Raw genomic sequence first — 26859 nt, 5'->3', positions numbered from 1 at the left:
TCTCTCTCGCGCGCTCTCTCTCTCTCTCGCACTCTCTCTCTCTCTCGCTCTCACGCACGCACTCTCTCTCTCTCTCGCGCGCGTGCGCACGCACTCTATCTCGCTCTCGTGCACGCACTCTCTCTATCTCGACCGACTGACGTAACATAATTCTCAAAGTGACCCTATACTCTTGGCTGGACCAGTGCAACGTTACCTTTATGCGTACATGTACGGTACACATCTGCACGCACACACAGAGCCAATTAGTCAGTTCTTCAATATCTAGGAAGTAAGTAATGTGGCTGCTGACCAATTCAACCTATGGGGTTTTGTCAATCACTGACAAGAAAAAAGACTACTATGTACACAGTTATAATGAGTATGTATGTGTAGAGAGCTGTTGAGTTTTAGAGACTAATATTCTATGTATATATATAATACATCATATCCAATCCATGGACAGCATTCTATATACATAATATCTATATAATTATAATATGCCTCCAACCTAATGTATAATATGTACATAGACAATAAGCATTTCAGGACAGTGCCTATGTAGAATGATGGCCTGAAAGAACTGGACACCAAACACATCGCTCATATGGGTCACCAGCAGAACAGGGTATGCATGTGCAAACGAAAAAAAACCCAAGATCATAAAAAACACACAGTGTGCACCAGTTGTCTATCACATGACCTAGCCGCAGCAGAATATCTACATTGTACACCGCGTTGGCATACATGCATGTAGAAGCCGATCAATCACTGGTGTCTACATATCGTCAGGTAGCTGAAGAGTATACACTGAGTGATCATAATCGAGTGCAATAAGCGTATCGCCATCCACCAAGAACTGCCTGACAAAGGGTGTATTGGATGGCGACGGCAAGACAGAACACTGGCCTATACACGTACTGCAATCAATACACATGACACCATTGACAGGTTTAAATTTATCACGGCTGTGGTTGTACCTCGGCATGATTATAGTGTTACCCACAGCAGCTGGTACAACAGAACGCAATACATCTACATAAAGAGTCCTGTCCACTTTGATCTCGAGCCATGATGGCATTCGCAGACTTTCCTCACTTACATCCAACTTCATGATTGACAAATGCGTATCATTGAGGTCTCTCCTTGATATCACAAACAGAATATGGTCACTGATGCAGCTGTATTCGGGCCGCTGTGGCATGCCGAGCGGATCCAATTTTGTCCAAACGGCACCATCATGTCTGGTATCTAATGACATAACTTCCAAGAAATGATAGCGCCATAAGCATACTACTAGAAGCGCTGACTGGGTTATAAATACATCCAAAAAAGGTTCTAAAGATGTATTCATACTCTTAGCTTGTACTGGGATACAATCACATTGTATTTCTCTAGTACAACAGTTTCCCTGTAGATCTACAACATGGATCTTGGGGATATACCTATCACTGATACTTGGAAAGTACATTTTTTCATTATGAAGGCAAAAAGAACCGAGGAAAGAAAAGTTTGGGATGCCAATGGCGAATACTCTTGTCCATGCCACCTGAAGACTTTCCTTGAGAGAATGAGTAGACCGGTAGATCATTGGTGCTTCCTTCCCTTCCTGGCACACTATGTAAGCATGCCCATTGTACATGGTACAACGATGGAACTGTTGCCAGCTATATGGTAGACGGCCACGGAAAGACCACTGCAGAATATAAAAAAACGGTATGGAATAAATGAATTAAAAAATGGATCGCTGAAGTCGCTGCAACCTCTTCTTACAAATATGATTGCATTAAATCTCTATTTCTCAGATTTCAATGAAATACAACCGTGCACCATACTCCACGTCAAATGTTTCAAGGGGTACATTTCCCTCCTCCCCCCCCCCCCCCCCCACACCCACGTAACATGACCAGACCTAACACTGTCTTTGCGTTACCTTTGATGTTGGCATCTAGTCTCTTCTTACCTCAGACTTAAATTGCGGCCGGAGAGACAGCTCATTGTCAGCTCCCTGGATTTCTACTGCACGTCCAGGATTGGCCGAGACACGGGTTGAAATGGCCTCTTCAGGATCTGCAAGAAAGAAGACAAAATAATAAAACCAATGGCAGGAAAACAGATTCAAGCCTGAGGCATTTCTCTGCACTGTCCCAAAGTCGCTACCACTATCCCGTACTGTGATGATAACAACACTTTTTTGAAGTACACAAAATTCTGAACTCTCTTGCTCGAAAATGTTCTTTGTGACAGATACAAGTGTTGGCGTTCCTGCCGAGTGACTTGACACTTGACTGACACACGACTGCCGTCTTGAGCATACCAGGAGCACGTCGAACCTTCCACTCGGCAAACCTGCAAGAAAGTACCACTCCTTGCTCGACGTGATTCTCGTGTGCTCCAGACGGCAGCAGCCGTTAGTCAAGTGTCAGTTATTTGGCAGAAAGCATCAGATGCAACATTCGGAGGTTCCGCTTTCTTGAAACTATGATGCAAATGAAAAAGCAAGATGATTTGACATTCCTTTGAAATTCCCATCGGAGGGACATGATTGAGGTCAGAAACAACAACCTGTGTATTAAGCCTAGCGAACACACACACATACACACACACACACACACACACACTCACACATTACTACTACTATCAATCAGCCACCCCAGTGGGGTCACGCCGCCCTCCACTCAGAGAACTGAGCGCAAGGTGAGGGGCGGTGGCGCAAAACAAAACAGGAAGTACAGCAGAATGAATTGAAGAAAAAAAGGAAATCAAAACAATCTGCCATATTGATGGAAAAGAACTCACCAACAGAGGAAAGAAATATCACAAACCAGGTGAACAGTCTGCTGCAGGTCCAATAAATGCAACGACTGAAAAAGGAACAATATAAAAAGAAATGTGAACATGAGGTTCTGTTCAACAAACGTCTGTACGCGTGCTGCTTCGGCCTTCGTGAATCAGGAAAACACAATCTTGAGCTGGAGGGTCACACACACACACACACACACACACACACACACACACACACACACACACACACACACACACACACACACACACACACACACACCTGTCCTGTCCTGTCGACCCACTGCCTTAAAGGTTACGTGGTCCCATTGCGGGAGGAGGGAGAGGAGCAAACACGCCGGTGGCAGTGCGTTAAACAGCGATGGCGGTTGCGTCCGTGGAGTGAGCGGAAACAACGATTGCAGGTGTCACAGTGAGCATTGCAGCACCTCCGAGCGGTAGTGTCACCGGTGACAACAGCAGCTGGTTCGGTCGGTACTGGGCACGAGGTAGAAGCGAAGCAACGATGCACAGCCAAGCCTCCGCGGCTCCGGAACCAACGATGACACCGAGGGCACTGACATGCACCTCTCTGCTCTGAAACCGGCTTCTGCCGTTCAGCCGTGCACTTGTGCCTAGCGAGGTCACCCTGACGTGCGAAGTGCCGGGCGCATGTGAAACAAGTCACCGATGCCGGTACGGAGGGATCCGGGGCGTCCGAGGTACACACACACACACACACACACACACACACACACACACACACACACACACATACACACACACATACACACTCACACACACACACACACACACAATATGTACACATGTGCATTGTGATGGACCAAGGTTTCATCACAGCCATATTGGTGCACTTACGAACAACGTGAGCAGGGGTAGAAGTTGCCGTTCTTGCCGCCACACCTAAGAAAGACCGCAAGAGGAAAGGCAAAGCATAATTTTACGGCTGCATGGTCACTTGTTCTCCTTAACTCTTAGGTGGCATTCGTAGAAGCATTCTTGCAATGCTATGCGCGATACAATATGATCTGCGACACCGCAGTGCGATGCATACTAACAAATTACCAATAACATAAGTAGACGACGCCTTGCTGACGTGCCTCAAAGCTCAATGCAAATGCGTACGTCATTGTGGCATTTGTGCAGTCGGGTACAACTTGCACAAATCTGCAAGCAACTCTTGAACATTTCGTACAACTTTGTTGCAAAGGTCAAAATCGTTCATCACATCGCATGTCGCATCGCGAAAATTGAGCCAAGCAGTGGCAAGCTCAACTTCAGTGATGGGCCAGTTGTGACGGCTGAGTGAGCTGCGCGATCGGTTCGTTTTGGGAATTTCCTGATTTCGCGGATGTCGCATTGTGCATTGCATCGTAAAAATGCTTCTGTGAATCCCGCATAACAGCGAGTAACGTTGCTGGTGCTAAGATGCGAGAGATTCATGTGTCCCCCTCCATCTCCTCCCTCCCCCCCCCCCCCCCCACACACATCACCTTTATAGGGGAATACCCTCCCACAGACTTGCTGAAAATTCTACTCGCAGCACAATGGCCTCGGGCGGTTCGGTACAAAGGAAGGCTTTTCTGAAGGACCACAAGTTCATCAATACATGCACCAAACCGTCCTCCGATTATTCCGATGCGGCAAAACGCACTATTTCTCTTCATTGTGGTCCCAGTGACATTGCCAAAATGATACGGCGTTTGTGCTTTTATAACACGATGTAAATATTATCGCTGATGCACACCTGTTCTCAACATAGACAGAAGGCCCAATAGACACAGTACACGCAACACAACCACAAAACAATGGTATGGAAACTCACGACGAAGAATCTCAGGCAGTGCATTCAAGCATGCTCCGTCATCATCGAAGACGAGCTTGGTCAGTGCAATCACTGCATGCTGAACGTTCTGTTGGTCAGCCACAGCGACAGACAGCTCATCTCGGTCCAAGGATGGATATCTCTTGGAGAACTCTTCAACCAAGCGCTTTTGGTCATCAGGAGTAATACCTGAACAAGAAAACAAAGTGTCTCGGACTTTTTGCTCAAGAGGTAAATTGAAGCATATCAAGGAAGCTGTTTGGTTGTGAACACTACTTCGTTCTGTGAAGAGAGTCTCCTCGAAAACTTGTGTGCGGACCAACATCATGGATCGAAATGTGCATGCAGCAACCACTTTCCCACACGACAGCCAGTCGTCTGTTGACTAGTGATGACCTCCCTATCATCATGGAACTAAGGCTAAGGAGTTAACTGGCTTCTATCGGTGCATTCCTATTTCCTACAGCACCAATCCGTCTTACCTTCGCCACTGCATGTCGTGGGACGGAAATTGAAGACTACTGCTCCGTCCACAGTTGACACTTCCAGAATGTGCAGACCAGCGAGCAGGCTAGATCGATCCTTACAGAACTCCCAGAGCCTGGTATGAGCCTTGGCAGACATCTGTACAAACACTGCTGTGCCTCCGCTCTCGCCGTGCACGCTGTCGGCGTGGATGCTCCAATCGCCAAGGAGATTGCGGAGATTACGAATGACACTTTTAATGAAACTCGGAGCCGTGTGATTATATTCACAGTCGATGATGAACTTCACTATAGATGACCTCTGATCTGTTTCAGAATAATAACAGTGTATATGCATGCACAGTGACACATGCACGTTCACGCATGTACACATCCATCAAGTCAGAGACCGAATAAAGAAGAAAATGGGAAAGTTTAACTGAAAGGGGTGATTAAGTAATGAGAGAATTTGAGCATCATTAAAGGGGAAGTTAAGGCTAAAATAAAAACTTCACCAGTTGAAGTCTTCGGGGAACTGAGTCGAATGGTCGTGGTCCGGGGAAGCTGAGACGCTCCCTTCCTACTTTAATCCCAATCGAACTCGCGCACTTCCACCGAAACTGGGTGACTGCGCCCTTCTACATGGGAATTTGTATGCAAAATGTCACCAAAAGCGCCATTTCGTTCTTATAAAAGCACGGATGACCGCGATTGGCCCATATGTTGTAGTCTTTTGGCTGCTGAGTCGATTGGTTTTAGTCCGAGAAGGCTGCGATGCAGCGTTCCTCCTTTATTCCCAATCGAACATGATTGAATAAGCGGTCACGTGTTCCTGTGAGCCCAAGTCACCTGGTCAGAGCGCCAGCAGGCGACAACTTTCACACCAAGGTTCAAATCGAGTTCAACTCGAGTGACAGGACTGCACCCAAAAAAGGTCAAACAGGCTGTAAGTTGTACCCTGCAGGCACGGTGACCAGGTGACTGGTGTACGCAGGAGCACGTGACCGCTTGTTCAAGCATGTTCGATTGGGAATAAGGGCCGAACGCTGCATCGCAGCCTTTTCGGACCAAAACCAGTCGACTTAGCGGCCAAAAGACTACAACATATGGGCCAATCGCGGTCATCCGTGCTCATATAAAGAACGAAATGGCGCTTTTAGTGACATTTTCCATACAAATCCCCATCTAGTAGGGCGCAGTCACCCAGTTTCGGTGGAAATGCGGGAGTTCGATTGGGATTAAAGTAGGAAGGGAGCGTCTCAGCTTCCTCGGACCAAGACTGCCGGGCCATTCGACTCAGCACCCCGAAGACTACAACTGGTGAAATTTTGATTTTAGCCGTAACTTCCCCTTTAACTTGTGAGTATAATTATTTTTCGCTATTAGCCTAGCACAAAATTTTAAATTTCGTATAAGAACAAGATGCGGCCTTTCCACCTGCACCTTTGATCTGCTCGTCATGTTTACTAGTACGTGCATGAAAACATGGCGGGATGCACACAATATCATGTGACACATACTGGATACCATCTCAAGTGTAGAACCGGCAATACAAACGACCGGATGCTCCCATGTACATGTATTAGGTAACCTATGCCTCTTTGCCGTTCATATCTGATCACTTGCTTACATGGTACTAGCGTAATATGGGAAATGATGGCCCAAATACATGCACACATTGGGAAACACCCCCCCCCCCCCCACACACACACACATGTGCGCACACGCATACACAAACGCGTTTGTGTGCACACACACATACGCATGCTCGTGCATGCACACCTCAGACCTCAGACCTGCCCATCGCGAACGCAAGGATAGCGAACAGCTATTGTTAGACATAGCAACTTGTGCTGGGGTTACACCATTCAACAGCTTGCATGCAAGGCTGATGAATTGACCGCCATTAATTTTAGCCTGGTATCTACCATACAGCTGATTGAAGTGGCTTTTTCTGGACAGCGAATCTTTAATTTCATTTTTTCATTTTTTTTACACACACACGCCACACCACATACTCCGGCATACACTGGCTGTTGGTAACCACCCAGGAGAATGAAAGAAGAGCTAGGAGAATGAGAAAGAGAAGAAAGACGTGTGCGACCATATTCGTCTGGAATTGAACCCGCAACCTCTAGATTGGAAATCAACTGCACATACCACTGCACCTGAGACGCCCCCCCCCCCCCCACACACACATGAAAGGTGGAAAGTGGAGCTCCTAAAGCGGCTTGAGTTATGTAAAATGCCAAACTATCTGGCATTCGGCAGCTCCCTTATCAAGCAATCGCGCAATCATGCTTGCACAGTAATGCTGACCTTTAAACTTCAGTCGTTTGCTGTCACGAATGGCCAGCCTAGTCACAGGGACTAGTTCATATTCAGTGATCTCTGTGACGACCGTGTTCTCGTCGATGAAGCCAGTATCCTTCAAGTACTGCTTGGTCTCTGAAATGCTGCGGTCATCCCTGGCAGATCCACTGCCCATGCTGATGAAACAATCAGCTGGCGATTTTTCTGCGACAGACGAGAAAGATGCAAAATGGAGAAACACACCGAACACAGTGAAAGCCAGTTCAGATCAGTCTAAACAACGACTAAAAGCCAGGACGGGTTTGAGCACACCCATGCCAAGACAAGCCACCGGCCGCACCAAGAATACATTCGCGCCCAGCCTCAAGGTTCTATTCATCAGTGATTGCAGTTTGGTCCATGACGATTGTCATACAACAGGAGCGCGTGTGGTGTCTTTCAGCCTGATAGGTCTCTGAAAGACATGCTGGTGTTGTCTTCATTCACCAGTCATGAGTGCCCACACCCCTCACGAGAGGTGTACAGAAAGGAGAAGAGAAGGTGGAGGCAAAGGGGAATGTTGTAAATGTGATGTTGGTATGAGTGACGGTCAGTTTATGTAGCCGGATGTTCTCTACTCAATGCTCTGTTTGTTTCATGGAGAAGATTATGTGGGAGAGACGGAGCGATGTGTCAGGGACCGCTTTGAAGAGCATTACAGAGAAGCAAGAGTGTGCACAAACAACGAAGCCCTGGGGAGAGCACCACGCATTGCACCAGCTGCTACAGCACAAAGCAGGGTGGTGGTGGTGGTGGTGGTGGTGATGGTGGTGATGGTGGTGGTGGTGGTGGTGGTGGTGGTGGTGGTGGTGGTGGTGGTGGTGGTGGTGGTGGTGGTGGTGGTGGTGGTGGTGGTGGTGGTGGTGGTGGTGGTGGTGGTGGTGGTGGTGGTGGTGGTGGTGGTGGTGGTGGTGGTGGTGGTGGTGGTGGTGGTGGTGGTGGTGGTGGTGGTGGTGGTGGTGGTGGTGGTGGTGGTGGTGGTGGTGGTGGTGGTGGTGGTGGTGGTGGTGGTGGTGGTGGTGGTGGTGGTGGTGGTGGTGGTGGTGGTGGTGGTGGTGGTGGTGGTGGTGGTGGTGGTGGTGGTGGTGGTGGTGGTGGTGGTGGTGGTGGTGGTGGTGGTGGTGGTGGTGGTGATGATGGTGGTGGTGGTGGTGATGATGGTGGTGGTGGTGGTGATGGTGGTGGTGGTGGTGGTGGTGGTGGTGGTGGTGGTGGTGGTGATGGTGGTGGTGGGGGTGGTGATGGTGGTGGTGGTGGTGATGGTGGTGGTGGTGGTGGTGGTGGTGGTGGTGGTGGTGGTGGTGGTGGTGGTGGTGGTGGTGGTGGTGGTGGTGGTGGTGGTGGTGGTGGTGGTGGTGGTGGTGGTGGTGGTGGTGGTGGTGGTGGTGGTGGTGGTGATGGTGGTGGTGGTGGCGGTGATGGCGGTGGCGGTGGCGGTGGCGGTGGGTGATGGTGGTGGCGGTGGTGGTGATGGTGGTGGTGGTGGTGGTGGTGGTGGTGGTGGTGGTGGTGGTGGTGGTGGTGGTGGTGGTGGTGGTGGTGGTGGTGGTGGTGGTGGTCGTGGTGGTGGTGGCGGTGATGGCGGCGGCGGCGGCGGCGGCGGTGGCGGTGGTGGTGGTAGTGGTGGTAGTGGTGGTGGTGGTGTTGGTGGTGGTGATGGTTATGGTGGTGGTGGTGGTTGTGGTGGTGGTGGTGGTGGTGGTGGTGGTGATGGTGGTGGTGGTGGTGGTGGTGGTGGTGGTGGTGGTGGTGGTGGTGGTGGTGGTGGTGGTGGTGGTGGTGGTGATGAGATGCGGTGGTGGTGGTAGTGGTGGTAGTGGTGGTGGTGGTGTTGGTGGTGGTGATGGTTATGGTGGTGGTGGTGGTTGTGGTGGTGGTGGTGGTGGTGGTGGTGGTGGTGGTGGTGGTGGTGGTGGTGGTGGTGGTGGTGGTGGTGGTGGTGGTGGTGGTGGTGGTGGTGGTGGTGGTGGTGGTGGTGGTGGTGGTGGTGGTGGTGGTGGTGGTGGTGGTGGTGGTGGTGGTGGTGATGGTGGTGGTGGTGGCGGTGATGGCGGTGGCGGTGGCGGTGGCGGTGGGTGATGGTGGTGGCGGTGGTGGTGATGGTGGTGGTGGTGGTGGTGGTGGTGGTGGTGGTGGTGGTGGTGGTGGTGGTGGTGGTGGTGGTGGTGGTGGTGGTGGTGGTGGTGGTGGTGGTGGTGGTGGTGGTGGTGGTGGTGGTGGTGGTGGTGGTGGTGGTAGTCGTGGTGGTGGTGGTGGTGGTGTTGGTGGTGGTGATGGGTATGGTGGTGGTGGTGGTTGTGGTGGTGGTGGTGGTGGTGGTGGTGGTGGTGGTGGTGGTGGTGGTGGTGGTGGTGGTGGTGGTGGTGGTGGTGGTGGTGGTGGTGGTGGTGGTGATGAGATGTTGTATTTCTCGCCGGCTGAGCGCAGCGAGATAGGCGAGAAATGATTTCTCGCGAAATATTTTCAGTTGCAAATATGGCATCTGGTGTGTTCTTTGTTGTCGCTTCTTTTCCTGACTTCTTCAGTCAGTTTTGAGTCTCACCAGTGTCCCTGCCCTCCCACCCTTTATTCCTGTGCATAATTATTATCAATGCTTTTTATCACTGTTTGCCGTGATGTGCTTGCCATGCCTACATGATGCCTAATCGCCATTGGGGATATACACCCGTTTTTTCCCTCACAAATGCGTCCGTCGGCGCGAGGGGTTTTTCCCGGCTGGCTCGGTCCAGGAAAATTAATTTGACGGTCCCAAGTGGTTCTGCATCATGGCCTATTTCTTCTATCTACTGGCACGACTATTCTATCTGAGACACTCTGTTCTCAGTCCTTGCTTGCTTCCATACCTCACTCGTTATCCGGTTCACATCTGGCTGCGGCCAACTACCCTTCACTTTGTGTGTTGTCGCTATTGCTGTCTATGTCTCTGTGTATGCCAGTATATGTGGAGCGAGAAATTACCAATCTGCAAACTGTATATGCTGATGCACTAGAGACAGGTACAATTTATTGCTTACCAACTTGGCCGTCCGCCCGTGTCACGTGACCCTGGTACTTCTCTGCCTCATCTGCACAGTCCTTCGTGTCATCAATGATGATAGTGTTGGACACCAAGTGGTCGATTTCAGTCAATGCCGCTTCCCGTTGTTCTGAGCAAGACCAAAGCAAGAAAATAAAAATTCCATGGATCGGGTGAGACTCAGCTAGAGGCCTAGCTTTCCGCATCCGTAGGAACGCTACCACCCTTCAAGGACAAAGCAGAACCGGGATGATAAAAACTGAAAGCAAATTTCTAGTGGACAGTTGCACAGGGTCGAAATCACCTTGCACTCCAGTTTATATGCGAGTCATGACTTAGTGCACATGAAGTACTTCCTCTGCGTCATCAAAATTGTCGCTTCCAAGAGCGATTTTTCGAATACATTTTGTCCACTCGAAGGGCAAAGAAATCAGCTAGAAATTGAGGCAGAGCATTGTCGACGGACCAAGCTTTAGTTAGTGGCCCCCCACTTTGCTGCACTTGCAGCTAAGGTCGACGTCTTCATCAGAGTTTGAGGCAGACCCTTCAGCACTCAACAATACGCTGAACAAGATGCGCTGTCAAATTCAGGTCAAGAAACTTCGTTTTCAAGTGATCCATGCCTACAGGTGGCAGGCGATGAAGGCAAGCTAGCATTTTTCAAGTACACTGTAACGACCTTTCAGCGGGATAGGGTAAGCAGTTTTGCACCTTCTTTCCTGGGCAAGCGCTTTGCTGATTTTGTTGGTGTTTTCAGACCTGCTACCTTCACAGCAACATGCGCCACAAGTAGCGCATTTTAGGAATTTGAGACCGCTTTGTTCTTGCCATCGTCAACTTCAGCATTTCGTATTCAGGAGAGATACCAGGATTCTTATACCTGAACTTGCAGTCTTGATAAATGCCCACGCGAACGATGTGGGACGGCACGAACTCCAGAAAACGAAATGCGCTCTGGGGCGGAATAGTGCGGAGCGCGATGAATTTGCTTGGCGCGGAAGAGAGCTCCGACAAAGTCTGAGACCACCACGGCTTCAGTGACAAGTAGACATTGCGCAGGAAGGGTCGCACCAGTGTTCGAACACACAAAAAAACAGCGATTCCGACAGTCTGACTAAGACGAGCAAAGTCTCAAATATTGCAATGTGCGAAGCGACAATTTTAATAACGCGGAGGAAGTACTTGCAACATACAAGAACAATGAGAGAGCAAAACCTACTCTAAGTGTTTGCAAGTGGGAAACGCAATCAATGGCACATTGCACATACAGCTACGTATAAAAAAACAAAACAAAACAAAGTAAATTATCGAGTCCGTTCCCGAAGGGAACTCACCACGGCCGCTAACACCTGGTAAACCTTAGCGGCAGATGCACCGCGTAACGGTGGAGGTGAGTGGATAAGTCTTACAACCACTGGCAGAAGTGCCGAGAAATCCCATTATATAATAGAAGCATCCATGTACCCTTGTGCCTGACCACAAGTTCCCAGTAGACTGTAGGTAGCAGCACGGCTGGAAAAACCGCTTCCACAGCTACGTGTAGATTGAATAAAAAATTCCTTTTTCCACGATAACTTTGGCTCGAGATCCGAAATCAAACAAGACATCGGTAGATAATGGCCCCGTGCCTACCATCTTCCATGTTCTGCATCCTCAGCAGGTCTACGCTCTTAGGTGAAGTTGGCTGTGGTACGTGAATGGGTTTCTTTCCCTTGTCGAGGATGGTCTGTGACGTGCGCATTCGTGCCACATTCTTGGCAGTGTGGACCACCCGTTGACGTTCCGGTGCTGAGAACTCTTTCATCAGGTCTACCACTTTATTACAGTCTTTCTTGCACTCTGGCGAAACTGAAGACCACACACGCATGCACCACCAAACATACCGGTAGAAAGACAAAAAATTCAGTTGTTAATATGCTTGGCAAAGACCTGCAGCTTCTTCGGCAGAATGTACAAGACCACAAGACATGGCTACGCAGTACAGCCGCTGGTGTTTGGATATCCCGGGAAAGGCCAACTCTTCATGGGTCCTTGGAATCCAAAAGCTTGTGAGGTGTGGGCATCTGGCATCCCACTCGGAGCCAATGCTTATTGTTCCGCACCCCAACGTATGCCCATACTTGCCAACCATCCCGATTTGGCCGGCACCGTCTTGATATCGAGGTTGTTAATAGGCACCCAAAGTGCATTTGTCGCATGCCTTACAGCTACAGTTGTATACACTTTCATACCTAGGTATGTCATTGTCCCGATTTCAGGTTTCCAAAGGTAGGTAGGTACGCATCCCACCCCAACAAATCCCAACACACAGTCCCCTCACCACCTTCCCCTGCCCAACATCTGCTAGGTTCCACATTTCACAAATAGAGTCACCTGAAGCCAGGGGAGTTTAGTGGCTTGCCCAAGGTGGCATTGAGGCTGGAACACCAGGGTCCTCGCTTCTTCTTTTCCAGCCATGAACGGTTTCCCCAGAACGTCACCAAAGTACTAATGGTATCTAACAGTACTTGCTGTACATGTAATACAATTCTGTGAGTGTCTCTGAGTCACCTGACTGATAAGGTTTGTACTTACCTGCAACAAAGGTATCCACTGACTGCATGTCATCCAGGAACTTTGAAAAGTTTGCTTCAGGTTCGGTGCTACGCACAATACTACAGAAGGTGTGGAAAGTCTCAGCTGTACCCCTGCTCAGCATATCTAGCAGTCGGTCATTGTGTTTGGCAGAATCATCTTCTACTCCCATCAATTCCTTCTTCTGCGGATCGGTGAGCAGCCCTTCGGCAAGGCATTCCGTGCGGATTGTGCCACAGCTGAGCGCTGCTTTGAGGTGTGGGATCCACTTCCGGAACACCTGGCCTGACCATGGACCTGTGTTGCCTGCTTGACCCTGCAAAGTCAACACACGTATAGGCATACACACAATGAAGTGACCATGAAATATCTTCTGGCTGCGAGTTGAATGGTGTTTATTCAGCAGAGGCAACAACAACAACAACAACATAAGAATTCAAAAAATAACAACAACAACAACAACAACAACAACAACAACAACAACAACAACATAAGAATTCAAAAAATAACAACAACAACAACAACAACAACAACAACAACAACAACAACAACAACAACAACAACAACAACAACAACAACAACAACAACAACAACAACAGCAACAGCAACAGCAACAGCAACAGCAACAACAGCAACAGCAACAGCAGCAGCAGCAGCAGCAGCAGCAGCAGCAGCAGCAGCAGCAGCAACAGCAGCAGCAGCAGCAGCAGCAGCAGCAGCAGCAGCAGCAGCAGCAGCAGCAGCAGCAGCAGCAGCAGCAGCAGCAGCAGCAGCAACAACAACAACAACAACAACAACAACAACAACAACAACAACAACAACAACAACAACAACAACAACAACAACAACAACAACAACAACAACAACAACAACAACAACAACAACAACAACAACAACAACAACAACAACAACAACAACAACAACTACCCAAGCCCGGTGACCCAACCCAACCAACAAATTACAGACCCATCTCTCTCTTGAGCACTACATTAAAAATCCAAGAAAAAATTGCACATCAACTCCTCTACAAGCACATCACACCCCACCTGCCCAACCAGCAGTCCGGATTCCGTGAGAAAGACGGCACTGAGCAGCAACTCGCCCGTCTCGTCCATACCCTCTCCACTGCGAGAGACGACGGGAAACACGTCAATGCCTGCTTTTTCGATCTAAGCAAGGCCTTGGATCGTGTGTGGCACGCAGGCCTTCTAGCAAAACTCTCCCACTATGGTGTCCAGGGCAACGCCCTGGAGTGGTTCCGACGGTACCTGTTGGGGCGTCGGCAAAGGGTCCAGGTGGATGGCGACCTATCGCCTTTCCTCGAGATCCCTGCCGGCGTCCCTCAGGGATCTGTTCTTGGGCCGCTTCTATTCCTCGTCTACACCATAGACCTTCCACACGCATGTGAGAATCCCGGCACCACCTGTAGCCAATTTGCAGATGACACCGCTCTGATTTCTATAGCGAGAACTCTTCAAGACTGCACCCGAAACCTACAACAGAGTGTCACAGCAGCTGGAGACTGGCTTCAAAGATGGCACCTGCTGGTTAACACAAAGAAAACAGTCATCCTCCCGTTCTACCACAATAACCGCCCCCCTGAACAGCTACCCCAGATCAACCTCAGGAATAGTCTGCTTACCGTAGCACAAAAACACAAACACCTCGGAATAATCTTTCAGCATGACCTCCGTTGGACGGAGCATGTTGAATACATAGTCAAAAAATCACTCAAGTCTTTCAATATTCTTTTTAGACTAAGGTCTACACTCACCAGTGATTCTTTATCTCACATCTATCAGACATACATACTACCTATATTCTCATATGCGAGCAATGCTCTCACACCGTTGTCCCACACTTCCCTTGACAGGCTAGAACGACTCCAGCGGAACGCCGCCAGAATATGTCTCCACCTTCCCCTTTACACACACTTAGAACACTCCCACCTTTTGCATCGCATCAAATGGCCAACATTATTTTCACGCTTTAAAGTTAAACATATACTCTTCGCGCATTCTCTGCGCCACAATTATGCCCCACCACATATACTCTCGCTGCATACTGCTAGCAACGTGCAACCTTCGTATAATTTACGTCGCTCTCGTACTTGGCACTTGCCAACTCCGCGGACTGACCGCTGTCTCCATTCTCCCCTGTACAAGGCCCTTCATTACTTTAATTGCCTGCCCACCCAGCTTCGCGAAATCCCTTCTCGTACTCCCTTCAAATCCGAGATATCCCTGCTGTTGCACAACTCTGTATGCTCGTGTAGCGACCACCCCTGCCCGTACACTTAAGTACACAACTCTGTATGCTCGTGTGGCGACCACCCCTGCACGTACACTTAAGTAGTCATTAACCCCTAGGCCTTGCCCACCCAATTCTTCCTCACTCTTTCTCCTTTCTTACACTATTATCTCTTATTGGCCACTGGCTATCGTGAGAATAAAGATTTGAAACAACAGCAACAACAAACCCTACATTCCCACTCAAATCAGTCCACATTCGCCGAAAGACAATGAATTCACCCTACTAGAAAGGTAATGTTTGGTTGAGTTGGGTAACTCCACTCTTCTTCCTCGCTCACCGGAGGAATTGTAGTCTCCTAGCGCAACTGGGGAGCAGTTTTTATTGGACATTTGTGACGGGACGATGCGACGGAAATCAATGGTACGAGCTGATGAACGAACGCTTTACGGAGGAAAAGAAAAATTTGCTGTCGGAACTTTCAATGTGCGGGGCCTCATGTCGGCCGTCGAGAGGAACTCCTTGTGTCGAGACCTCTCTTTCTACGGCATAGACGTCTGTACCCTTGAAGAAACCAAGTTACCTGCAGGGCTTGACGAGCAGGGAAACGGCTAAAGAGGGAATGGAGCGGAGTGTTAGAGCACGCGGACGGCCAGTGTCATTGTGGAGTCGCGACTTGCAGCTGTTCGGCTTGTTAGTCACCCGGAGCTCCGTCAACGCGGGCATGGAGCTAATGCGAGCGCGTGGCCGAGGTTGCGCTGACTGGTTGGCGGCGGCTAGCCGAGCTCGACAACTTGTACTACGGCCTCAGTAACGGAGCTGCCACCCAACACCTGAAACGCAACGGCTGCAGAATCTTGGAATGTTCGAGTCTGCCTTCTTCGTTCTGCCAATGTGTCATGCAAGTAATGTCTCCTCCCTGAATGTTCGGAACGTTTTTGCAAATTGTCTGTACATGTGAAAATGGGTTGCCCATCTTGTGTAGCTTTCCACTACGTGGTTCGCGGCTGTAGTTATTATGGTGGGAGATCTGCGCCAAGCCAATACTGGATTGCTCAATAGTAGACGCTCTGCAGAGCATGGTGAGATCTATGCATGAGGGTCTGTGCATTGTGATATTCCGACAGATCCTGAAACAGTCAAATTCAGGAAATAGCACTATCATTATCACTCAGGCTGCAATAGACATATTCTTAAATGACATATACAAATTTCGGTGTCAGGGCCCTGCCAGGTTTCAGGTGAAATGTAGAATTACAGTCCGTTTCAAAAAGATTTGCAATCCTGGCGATCGCCCGCGGAGTTTGGCGTCTTACCGTATGAGCACTCGAGGGCTGCCTGGAAAAACTCACTGTGAACTCGAAGAAATATTCCGCGCGAAAGCAGGAAAAATGACAACTCACTCACGTTGATACAGTCATGTACGTCTGGTTTAGAACAAAAGAGTTCTTCCTCGTATCGATAATGGAGTCAGAGAGGACATGTCGAAACGAAAGTGTTGTAAATGTTGACGAGCGGCATGTGTCCCAATCCGTTTTGTGACCAAAATAGTTCCCTTGAGCTGCGATGCAATTTACTCACCGTGTGACGAAAACGGCATCGACACGGACTCATTCCCAAGGCCATGACTTGGCAAAGCTATCCGTGTGACTTCGACGACATTTTGAGAAAAGCAGACGCTTGTGAACGCTGATAGAAGACGGCGTTGACTGCTAAATTCAAATATATTGGCGATCTTGAAATACTAAAATAAATCTCAAAAAGCTACAGCGCGATGACTTCCATATTCACTCATACCATTGCAGTGTTGTGGGTGTGTTCACATGGCGTGAGCCAGTCAAGTGTCAGTCAGTTCGGCAGGAAGCGCGACCTCCAACAACAAGTCGTTTGGTGCAGCCATCTTCTTTGTCTTGTACCAGCTTGATCGCCAAAACAATGAAAAAAAAGTTTGACTTGAGGATAGGTTGGGATTTGAACTCACAACTTCATGGTCAGCAGACAGCATTCATAACCACAAGGCCAAAAAGGAAAGGATAATTCGTGGGTTTTGATAAAAAATCGATACTGGCTTCCTGGGCAAATTGTAAACCATGGGAAAAGGCCGGAAACCTGGCCGAAATTCTAACTCCTTAACGGCTGGTCCAATTGTTCCGAAATCTTCACAGAACAATTTGCCGTGTCCTAACAAGCCATTCTATGTACTTTGTTGTCCAAATTTCCCTTATCTTCATATTTGTTAAGACCCAAACCTGATTGTAAATCTTTTTGAAACAGACTATAGGTGACGAGCTTTCCCTTCACGTACAGTATGCACTCTACGTGTGTAGTCCCTTTTAGGTGTTATCTAATTTTAATTTAGGTACCTGCTTTCTCTACCGAAATCACTGAAATCAAAGTTACATCCTGACCGACAATAAGGTGTCTATAGTAAATCGGCCCCCTCTCAAGGGTGACTGTGAACGGCCACCCAGGGTCGAAACCTTGGGAGATATAGGGTTAGAGTTGCCTGTGCCGTCTCCCCACAGCCTACGACTCTCTTGATCACATGACACAGGATGTGCACCAAGAGTACATAAAACCCAGAGTGTGCAGAGTGTGACTATTTTTCTGCATGGATCACGGTGAAGTTCTGCGATTACGTCATAGTTGGTGCAGATAAGCGGCAGCAAGTGGCGTTGTGCGAAAAACCCATATCTCTCGCATGTCCCCATCAAAACATGTGCGGCTCGGAGTAACAGAAATTTCAAAGTTCCGGGAAGTTCCCGGTCCCGGACCGCCCGGAAAAACAAGGTATGAGTGTACAGTTGTTTTCATGGATCTGATCATCAACTCACCACCCTAGAAAAACGCAAGGAGTGTGGATTGATGTTGATTCTACTCTATGAAGACTTCAGTTTTCCATTATATCAATATAACATATTTGCCAGAGTATAGAGTGCACTTTGGAGGAATTACTCCTGGCCCCAAATCGCTGGTGCGCACTATGCTCCGAATATGAAATTTAAAAGAATGAACTTGATTGTACTTCGAAAAGTAGTGCAATGCATCAAACTGCTACGAAGTGTGCCGCCTCTGACCCTGCATAAGCCACCCGAATGCACTTTTTTATGACAATGGTCGCACTATCGTACTGTCTTTATGATTAATAATGCTTTCAAATCTAAGCTGCGCATTACACTCCGGATATACCTTGAATTGCCAGAACATTACTTAAAATGGGGGTGTGCGTTATACTCCGGCAAATACGGTAAGTAAACACACACTGCGACTCCTGTCACTTATAATTATATCTCTTACCAGAGAGTTGGGCTGCGGAGGCGTAGCTGAATCTCCTGTTGCATTCTTGGCGATCGACACGCCTCCAGTCGTAGGCAGGGCAATGGGCTTGGCAGCTAAGCTCTCTGTTGGCAGTGCTGACCGCTGAACTTGCTGCACAGCTATGGCTGGGCTCATGGCCAAGCTAGCTGCCCTGGCACCAGTGATGGCCATTTGGCGCGGTTTGGGCTTTGGGGCTTGATCCGAGGGCAGTCTGACTGCTTCGTACCTATCTGATTCAAAACCAGATGCTAGTGTAGAGACACTAGCAGACCTGAAAGGAGCAGCTTGTCTAGGTTTCGGAGAGGGCTTGGGATCTGCTGGGGCAGATGTCGCTGCCTGAGTGCCCATTGATTGGTTACCGCCAGCGGCTAGTCGTGTGTGGTCACAGAGCGGTGGTCGTGAAGGAGACACAGGATCAGAAGGCACTACCGGCTGCACTCTGTGAACCGTAGTGGGATCCTTAGTTTCCACTGTTCTTGCTGTGTTGTGGGGAGTGGCGGGCTTTGGGCGAGTAGGAGGCTGGGGGGCTTGACTAGGTTTTGAAGGTTGAGTTCCAGCCAGTTTCTGTTCCTGGCCGGCTGAATTGAAGGCCGCTATCATTGCAGAGGTGCCGGTGGGCTTGGGGGGAGATGCGTGAGTAGCCCGGTGTTTAACAGCAGGCTTTGGTTTGGGTGCTATGGCTGGCGGAGACCGAGTTGCTTGGCTGGGTGAAGGTGGTGGGTTCCCGGTGAACCGGGCTGGTTGACGTCGAGTTACTCTATTTGCTGCATCTTCATTGCCTGTGTTAGAGAGGACACAGAGAACAGTACATAGTCGAATCATTTCACAGCCTCGCAAAATGCCTCCTAGCATGCATACACCATGTACCAGGGGCGTCACCAAACCCTCTTCACAGGGGGGTGCACAGGAATTTTGCACAGGAAAACACGAAAAAGTTCGCTGATAGCAGGCCCGTCGCCACCGACTTTGAAGGTGGGGCGGCCATGGGGTACTTGGGCTTTCCCTGGGGAAAAATTACAAAAATTGAAGCCAATGGCAAGCAATTCCAGGCATTTGGTGCCATTTCAGTGTAACTACAATGAAAGACTTTTTGATTTTGCAACAAGCCAAGAAGACGCTACGATCGGGGACAAGAATTCTTCATTATCCTCCCCCGGGAAAAAAATTCAAAAATTGAAGGCAATTGCAAGCATTTTCAGGCATTTGCCATGATTCGGTGCCATTTCAGTGTAACAAGTGTAACTAGTCTACGAGTCGTACTGCCTACTGGTCATGTACTTGCACTCGCTACATGCACTCACGCCGCGTCACGCAATCGCGGCAGCGCAGTACAACTAGTTTTAGTGTATGCAGTTTATTAGTAGATTCTACCAGCATGCACTACACTTTTCATAACCAGGAGTTCGCAAAAAAACAAGGTCGAATTTTTTAGGGGGGTGCACGTGCCCCCCGTGCCCATCACGGGTGACGCCCCTGATGTACCATGGACAATGTATACGCCCGTCGCAAGAGAAGCACAGAAATCTGCAAATGCACTGCACGTGCACCCACAGATTTTCTCTTATAGCAACGATAGCAAACAAGATCTGAATGAGACAGATCAAGACTTGCGCCAGATAACTGTCTAATCCACACAACTGGCGAAGCCACGTGAATCGCCCACCAATGCACACCTGGTCTACACCACACGGAGTACATCGGCATAAAACGGCCAAGACAGTTACCTATGCACACCCTACACTTGCTGGCGTAACCAGTATAGACAGCACGCTGCTTTGATAAAAGCAGACACTAGATGCACTGGTACCTAATGTCCTTGAAGTGAAATTGGAGTTACTTTACCAACCAGCCTCGGCTAAGGAGTACTGGGAACCCAGAGCCAACAGACATACCAACAACCTCAGCCATGAAAGCTATATAGTAACGACACACTGGATTGTGGAGCCGAAACTAGTGCTTTTGCAAGAAGGTAGCCTTCAAACAGGTTCATGCACACACACACACACACACACACACACACACACACACACACACACACACACACACAAACACACACACAAACACACAAACACCGTGACAAGCACCTTTGCAAAACTTCAACGCAGGTTGGTGCCATCAATATGCACTGTACAGATATGTAGTAAAGCAACTCAAGGACATGCAGTATTGTCTGTACATGTACAGGCAGGTGTGTAGCTCCTCTATAGTCAGCATAGTCCGGTCAGCACACCAGAAAATGGTCGTCATACCTACTACATAGTCTTAACAGGCAAAATGGCGGCTATGAGGTTGCCGGTGGTACATGGTCACTACACCACAGATGGTTGAGCTACACCCCCTATGTACAATTCTGTGAGTGTCTCTCAGTCACCTGACTGATAACAATTCTACTTACCTCCAACAAAGGTATCCACTGACTGCATGTCATCTAGGAACTTTGAAAAGTTTTCTTCAGGTTCGGTGCTACGCACAATACTACAGAAGGTGTGGAAAGTCTCAGCTGTACCCCTGCTCAGCATATCTAGCAGTCGGTCATTGTGTTTGGCAGAATCTTTTATCGCCATCAATTCCTTCTTCTGCGCATCGGAGATCAACCGCTTGGCACAGCATTCAACACGAATTGCATCGCAGCTGAGCGCTGCTTGGAGGCGTGGGATCCACTTGCGGAACATCTGGCTTGACCATGGCCATGTGTTGACCGCGTGGCTCTGCAATAACAACATACAGAGTGCATACAGTAGACCTTGGCGGGGAATGCTCGAAAAATTGGCAGATTCTGCTTGAAAAGCAGTGAAATTGGCAGAACAATACAAAACTTATGGCAGGCACTTCACCTTGCCTTGAATTCTGCTCCATTTCTTTATCCACATACCAAACATGCATGAAAGCATCCCGATAAAGTACCAAATTCTGAAGACAAAAATTCTGCCAGCAGTATCTGCCAAGGGCTAGCATACCATGAGCTGAGAATCACAGAAGCTGCCAGTAAGGTACGACCAGGGAGTCGTAAAATACCGGTATTTTACAACTTCCTGGCTACGACCAGTACTTAGTAGCATACATGGTGCCATGCAAGTTCTGTTTTTTGTTTGTTTTTGTTTTAGCACTGCCAGAGATCTATGCTGTGTTGATCAAGTGTTCATCGGGGGACGAGACAGCCCTGGCTAGCTGCAGATATATTCATATGGGCTTATTGCTTGCGTTTGGCCACTGCCATTTCAGGGGCCTGGTTGGCTGACGTAGGCCACATTGAAGCATTACTGTTCACTGAAGATAATCAAGAATACCAGATGGCCCTGTACACGTATTGGCACAGGTTTTAACAGTCCAATGATAGCATGGAGCGGGTACATGTGTGTGTGTGTGTGTGTGTGTGTGTGTGTGTATGTGTGTGTGTATGTGTGCAGTGCGAGTGTGCGAGTGTACGTGTGCATGCAAACATGTGTGTATGTGTGTGTGTGCACGTGCGTGTGATTGCAAGTGTACGTGCGCATGCAAACATGTGTGTGATTGCGAGTGTACATGCGCATGCAAACATGTATGTATGTTTGTGTGTGTGTGTATGTGTGTGTGTGCAGTGCGTGTGATTGCGAGTGTACGTGCGCATGCAAACATGTGTGTATGTGTGTGCACACTGTAAGATGTCTTTGAGACAACATTTTCAGAATTTGGCAAAGCAATGACGTGTGGACAATTCATACCTCTGCAGCTGCAGCCATGACTGCGACAACAAAAAAAGTCACGGACGTCAGTCACCATCTGTTGTACATGTTCACACAATAAACCACACCAAAATAGACGTGGCACATCATGAGTGATGTAGAAATGGATAACATTCTTCAGAATGTTTTCAGCGGGTGCAGATTCAAAAAAATCACGGTTCGCGTGAGACTCGGCCAAATGCCCGGTTTTCCGTATCCGCAGGAACGCCACTACCCTCTTGGATCAAGGCGCAGATGCAGTTCCTAAGCGGTGGGACGTGAGTAGATCAGACTTCCAAGCAGGACTTGAACCTGGTACCCTCTGTTTCTCAATCATGGTCTTAGACCATCCCACTATGCCTGCCTGCAGATTCCAAAGAAACCCTAAAATTTTATACGTGTTTCACACTTTTGTTTCAGTGGAGGCATGGTTCTAAGAGCGTGCACTGAGCATTGACAAGAGTGCATCACCCCCAAGAGTAGGCAGCTCACGCATACAGTTTTGTCCCAACAGAATTTCAAGTTGACAGCATTCTTTTGATGCAATGCTCTTCTGGCCAGACTGATATACGGCGTTTGTACAGCTTATCAAACCATCGAACATTTTTCCTTGTGCTATTTTGTACTAGCTAAGGTCCAGGATATGTCTGATAATCCGCGCACATTGCATCATATTATGACGTCAACTTGAGGAAATTGGCTGCTCTCAACGTCGAGAACGCGCGTCCAGAGTACGAGAAGCATGTCGAGCCCTCCACTCAGCAAATTTACAAGGAAGCTTCACTCCATTTGCATTGCAACGTGTATCGGGGAGTCCAAACCAGGAGCTCTGGCCCTCCCGGATGGGTTATTCGACCATGCACGGTGAAATAGAAATGCGGAGCTGCTTTTGATTCGCGGGTCGCATTTCTTTGGCCGCGACTGTACTGGTACATATACTTCGAAGTAACAGTCCATATATTCCACGCATGCCATGCATAGAAACACTCTGACCAGTAGTCAACGTTCCTCTGTAGACGGAGTTCTTGTAAGACTTTTAATATGATGTACTGTCGTGGACATGGAAAGGGGAGTGAGCCAGCCTTTCGGCCCGGGAACTGCAGCTGGCTCGACTCGCCTCTACTGAGTGCGTTCGATTATGCACGCGAATCGATTCATGAATCGATTCGCGAATCGATTCATGAATCGATTCGCGAATCGATTCGCGCTATTCACATCACCCCATGTGAATAGAGTGAATGGATTCCGAATCGATTCCAATGCTCATGACATGAAATCGAACGACTTGAATGCGCTTGAATCGATTCATGAATCGATTCAAGTGTGTAATCGAACGCACTCACCGAGTGAAGAGAACCCACACCTATTCACCGTACTTTACTCGCACCGAATCGCAGTACACAAGCAAAATAGTCATTTAGTTGTTGAGACGATCACAGTAGCATGAGCCATGCATACCCGTTACCTTGGTTACCGGTGCACTGCGGACACTTCAGGAAACGAGAACGAACAACAATACCCAAGAACCGAACAACACTGGCCAACCACTTACCCAGAATCACTGGAACACCATGACAAACGGGGACGATGAACGTCCAGCGGCGAGCGCTCCTGCAGCCAGGAGTCACGGTTTGCTTGAATCCTGGACACGACTTCGAACGTCGTGGCCGGATAGGCTGTACCGGTTCTCTACGTCGTGATGGTATGGAGCAGTCGAATGGAGCCTCCGAGCCACTAGGAAACTTCGATGAAACCCTTTGGCTAACACACAGATTCTTACACAGCCTGCACCCAAACAAACTTCGACACGAAGCAGCAGACGGCTAAACTAACTGTAACACCACCTCGCTGCCAACAACAACTCGTCTACAAGCTGCCTGTACTGGCTGTAGCATGAAAAACTGAAGAAACTACAGCTAGCGCTGCAGTGAAAATATTTCACCACGAAGCTCCAGTGCGGAACGTTTCGCCGAGGTGAGCTACCGAGTAGATCTACCGCAGCAGCGAATGAGCTAGCAGTGCGTGTGCTGTGGGTGGTCCTGGCCGGGTCCGGGTGCGGTACGGGTGGCCGTGGGTAAATCTACGGGTCCGTGTCACGTAACGTCGTTTTGTAGATGTCATGCCTGCGAATGCTGCGATCCCGTCAGCATTATAACGGTCTTACAACCTCTGTCCGAACTGGATGTCCAGACAGTCATGTTGCCATTGTTGGGGTTGGGGGCCAGTTGTGTTCATTTGAGTTCGCAAACCGAACGAAACACACAATCCTACACATTTGCGAGGGCAAGACGCTCTGATCTTGACCGAGGTACTAGGTCTGTGAGTGATCTTGCCCGAGGTCGAGACGCCCATCAATGCATTCAGTCATGTCCAATGACAAGGAAGCGAATGAGGTCCAAGTAAGCCAGGCATGGGAAAACTTGGAAAGGTGACACAGATGATTGAGGTGAAAAGAAAATTTGGGAAAAATTATGTCATTGGTGTAGTGCGCCGAGCCACCGACGCGGCATGGCCCTGGCGGCTGCTAGCACCGAAACGACGAGCGGCGACCGTGACGGCACCACAGCCCAAGAGCATGGAACGAGGAAGTCGAAGACGGTAAGAGACCTCGGCTTCGCCGCTTGCACAACTCATTCCTCCCCGTCCCCCATTGAAGTAATTCACTTGTATGCGATTGAGGAGGATACAGTTCTTGTATGCGAGGAAAGGAGATTGAAGGAGGTCACGAAGACGAAATGTATCTACCGTTGGGTGGTGCACCCAGTGCCCGCAGTGTCGCCAGTGCGAGGTCCTGGGAAACAGTTGCTCAGGTGCACCCATGGTTTCCTACTTACAGTCCATTCAGAAAAAGATGATATCCTGGCTTTTGGCCATAAATGGGTCAAATTTTGAGTTTTGTCACAATTTTTTGGCAACCCCCATGGAATGCTCTTCATTGTGTTTTTGAAGTCTATTTCTCCGAAGAGCAAGCGATAACGAAAATAGGATTTCAGCCAGGTTTTGCCTCCAAAGCACAAGGGACCGGCGGATTCTGCTCGAAAAGGTGGCAGATTCTGCTCGAAAAGGTTGCAGATTCTGCTCGAAAAGGTGGCAGATTCTGCTCGAAAAGCAGTGAAATTGGCAGAACCATACGAACCTTATGGCGGGCAATTCCTCTAATTCTGCTCCATTTTTTTAACCACATACCAAACATGCATGAAATTTACCAGAAAAAGTACCGAATTCTGCCAATTTTTCTGCCGGCAGAATCCGCCGGACCCCAAGCACTGAATTGGGGAAAAACCATGAAAATCCAGGCCGTTCACTGCACTTGCATAACAGTACATTCGCAGTTCGAACCACAGTTGAGGCACCTTTTTGGACCCTTTTTCAAGTTTCGAATCTCGCGGCACTGCACAGTGTACCACAAAATCCGGAAAAATCACCAAGCACGGGACCTCTCCAGAGCCAGCGCTTGCCTTCTTCTGAATGGACTGTGGACCGCGCAGTACATCTAACATGGAGAGAGTGGGCGAGACTAAAACATAATGGGATTGGGGAACAGTGCATGCGCTGGTGCCAGGGAAACTCCAGAACATCCACAAAGGAACTGGAATTATACTTCAATACCGGGAAGAATGCCGGGACCTGCTGTACTTCATCAACATCTCTCACAGCAGATTATGTTGGAAATTCTCCCAGTACACTAGCATCCATCTTCATGACAAATGAGAAACCAGAAACAAAACAAAAAACTTTGAGGGCAGGTCGTACTATATCAATTCCATTTACCGTATTTTCCCGAATATAAGTCGACCACCCCAAATCCAGGAGTCAATTTCATGAAAAAAAGTTTTTATAGCTCTATGACACCCACACATACAAAATGATGAATTCTCTGCGAGGAGAGATCATAATTATCATGCCAGTAAGACAAAATCTGAACAATCTGAACAAAACCAGTGTCATCCAATGTTCACATGGTTCGTACGGTAGTGCATTTTTGTACGGACATTCCAGTCACTTCATTTGTTGTGCCAGATTCCCGTATGTAAGTCGAGTTCCGTTTGTAAGTTGAACCCCAGCTTTTGGCGAATTTTCTGGCGTAGAGAATTTCGACTTATATTCGGGAAAATACGGTATAATTGCAACATCTCAGGACTCAGTGGAAACTCCGGTCAAAGTGAAGAGAGTTGGTGATAGCCAGCCATGGCGATAAAGATTTGTAGGGGTAAGGAGGGGAAACGAAAGATCTAGGAATCGGTATTTCGGCCCTGAAACGCCCTTTGGCACAATTGGATCTGATCAGGATCACTCAGCGCATTCAGGAACCCATTCAAGAATAGGCCCAAGAGTCGATTCGAGAATAGACCGAACCGGGGGACTTGAACCTGGTACCCTCCGTTTATCTACTACTTCGAAGTATGATCTTAGACCACCCCGCTATTCCTGTCTACCCATAGAATTATCTACAATGTACACAATGTTTTGTGACCTGTCCATTTTCCCTGTAGCATACCGGTTTCAGCTGGCTGGCTTTCGCGATGCCACCGAGTATGAGCATTTTCATGGTGAAGATCTGGTAAGAGGTTTCGCTGA

General features: G+C 48.7%; 2 protein-coding genes, 1 long non-coding RNA gene and 1 pseudogene across 3 annotated transcripts in view; 1 reads left to right on the top strand and 3 right to left on the bottom strand.

Moving 5' to 3' along the window:
- LOC135819663 (pneumococcal serine-rich repeat protein-like) overlaps positions 1-26859 on the bottom strand; it is a 102938-nt gene that overhangs the window by 35658 nt on the left and 40421 nt on the right. The gene's annotated exons all lie outside the window — the stretch shown is intronic.
- Positions 2797-24425, bottom strand: LOC135819018 (uncharacterized). The gene is made up of 12 exons (XM_065332168.1): positions 23834-24425; positions 22282-22339; positions 20976-21288; positions 18560-19359; positions 13013-13328; positions 12071-12286; positions 10437-10568; positions 7390-7587; positions 5089-5397; positions 4607-4795; positions 3640-3684; positions 2797-2843 (listed from the first exon to the last, which is right to left on the bottom strand). The coding sequence occupies exons 2-12, from the start codon at positions 22297-22299 to the stop codon at positions 2797-2799; spliced, it is 2583 nt and encodes an 860-aa protein (XP_065188240.1). The 5' UTR covers positions 22300-22339; positions 23834-24425.
- Positions 8279-9808, bottom strand: LOC135820296 (uncharacterized; annotated as a pseudogene).
- The window catches only part of LOC135819678 (uncharacterized), a 4454-nt gene continuing 2362 nt past the window's right edge, over positions 24768-26859 (top strand). Inside the window, exons 1-2 of the long non-coding RNA XR_010553953.1 lie at positions 24768-24879; positions 26775-26842. This is a non-coding gene — a long non-coding RNA (uncharacterized LOC135819678). The remainder of the gene's footprint in view (positions 24880-26774; positions 26843-26859) is intronic.

Source organism: Sycon ciliatum, chromosome 6 (genome assembly GCF_964019385.1).
Source record: "Sycon ciliatum chromosome 6, ocSycCili1.1, whole genome shotgun sequence".
NCBI classification, from domain to species: Eukaryota; Metazoa; Porifera; class Calcarea; order Leucosolenida; family Sycettidae; genus Sycon; species Sycon ciliatum.
Note: the sequence above shows the minus strand (reverse complement) of the source record. Positions and strands in the feature narration are given on the sequence as shown.

Bases quoted from the DNA above. Each gene is read 5' to 3' on its own strand.
- LOC135819018 (XM_065332168.1), bottom strand. The intron at 19,360-20,975 runs GTAAGTAGAATT...TCTCTAACACAG, and splicing joins AGTGGATACCTTTGTTGGAG to GCAATGAAGATGCAGCAAAT. The intron at 4,796-5,088 runs GTAAGACGGATT...TTTCTTGTTCAG, and splicing joins CACGACATGCAGTGGCGAAG to GTATTACTCCTGATGACCAA.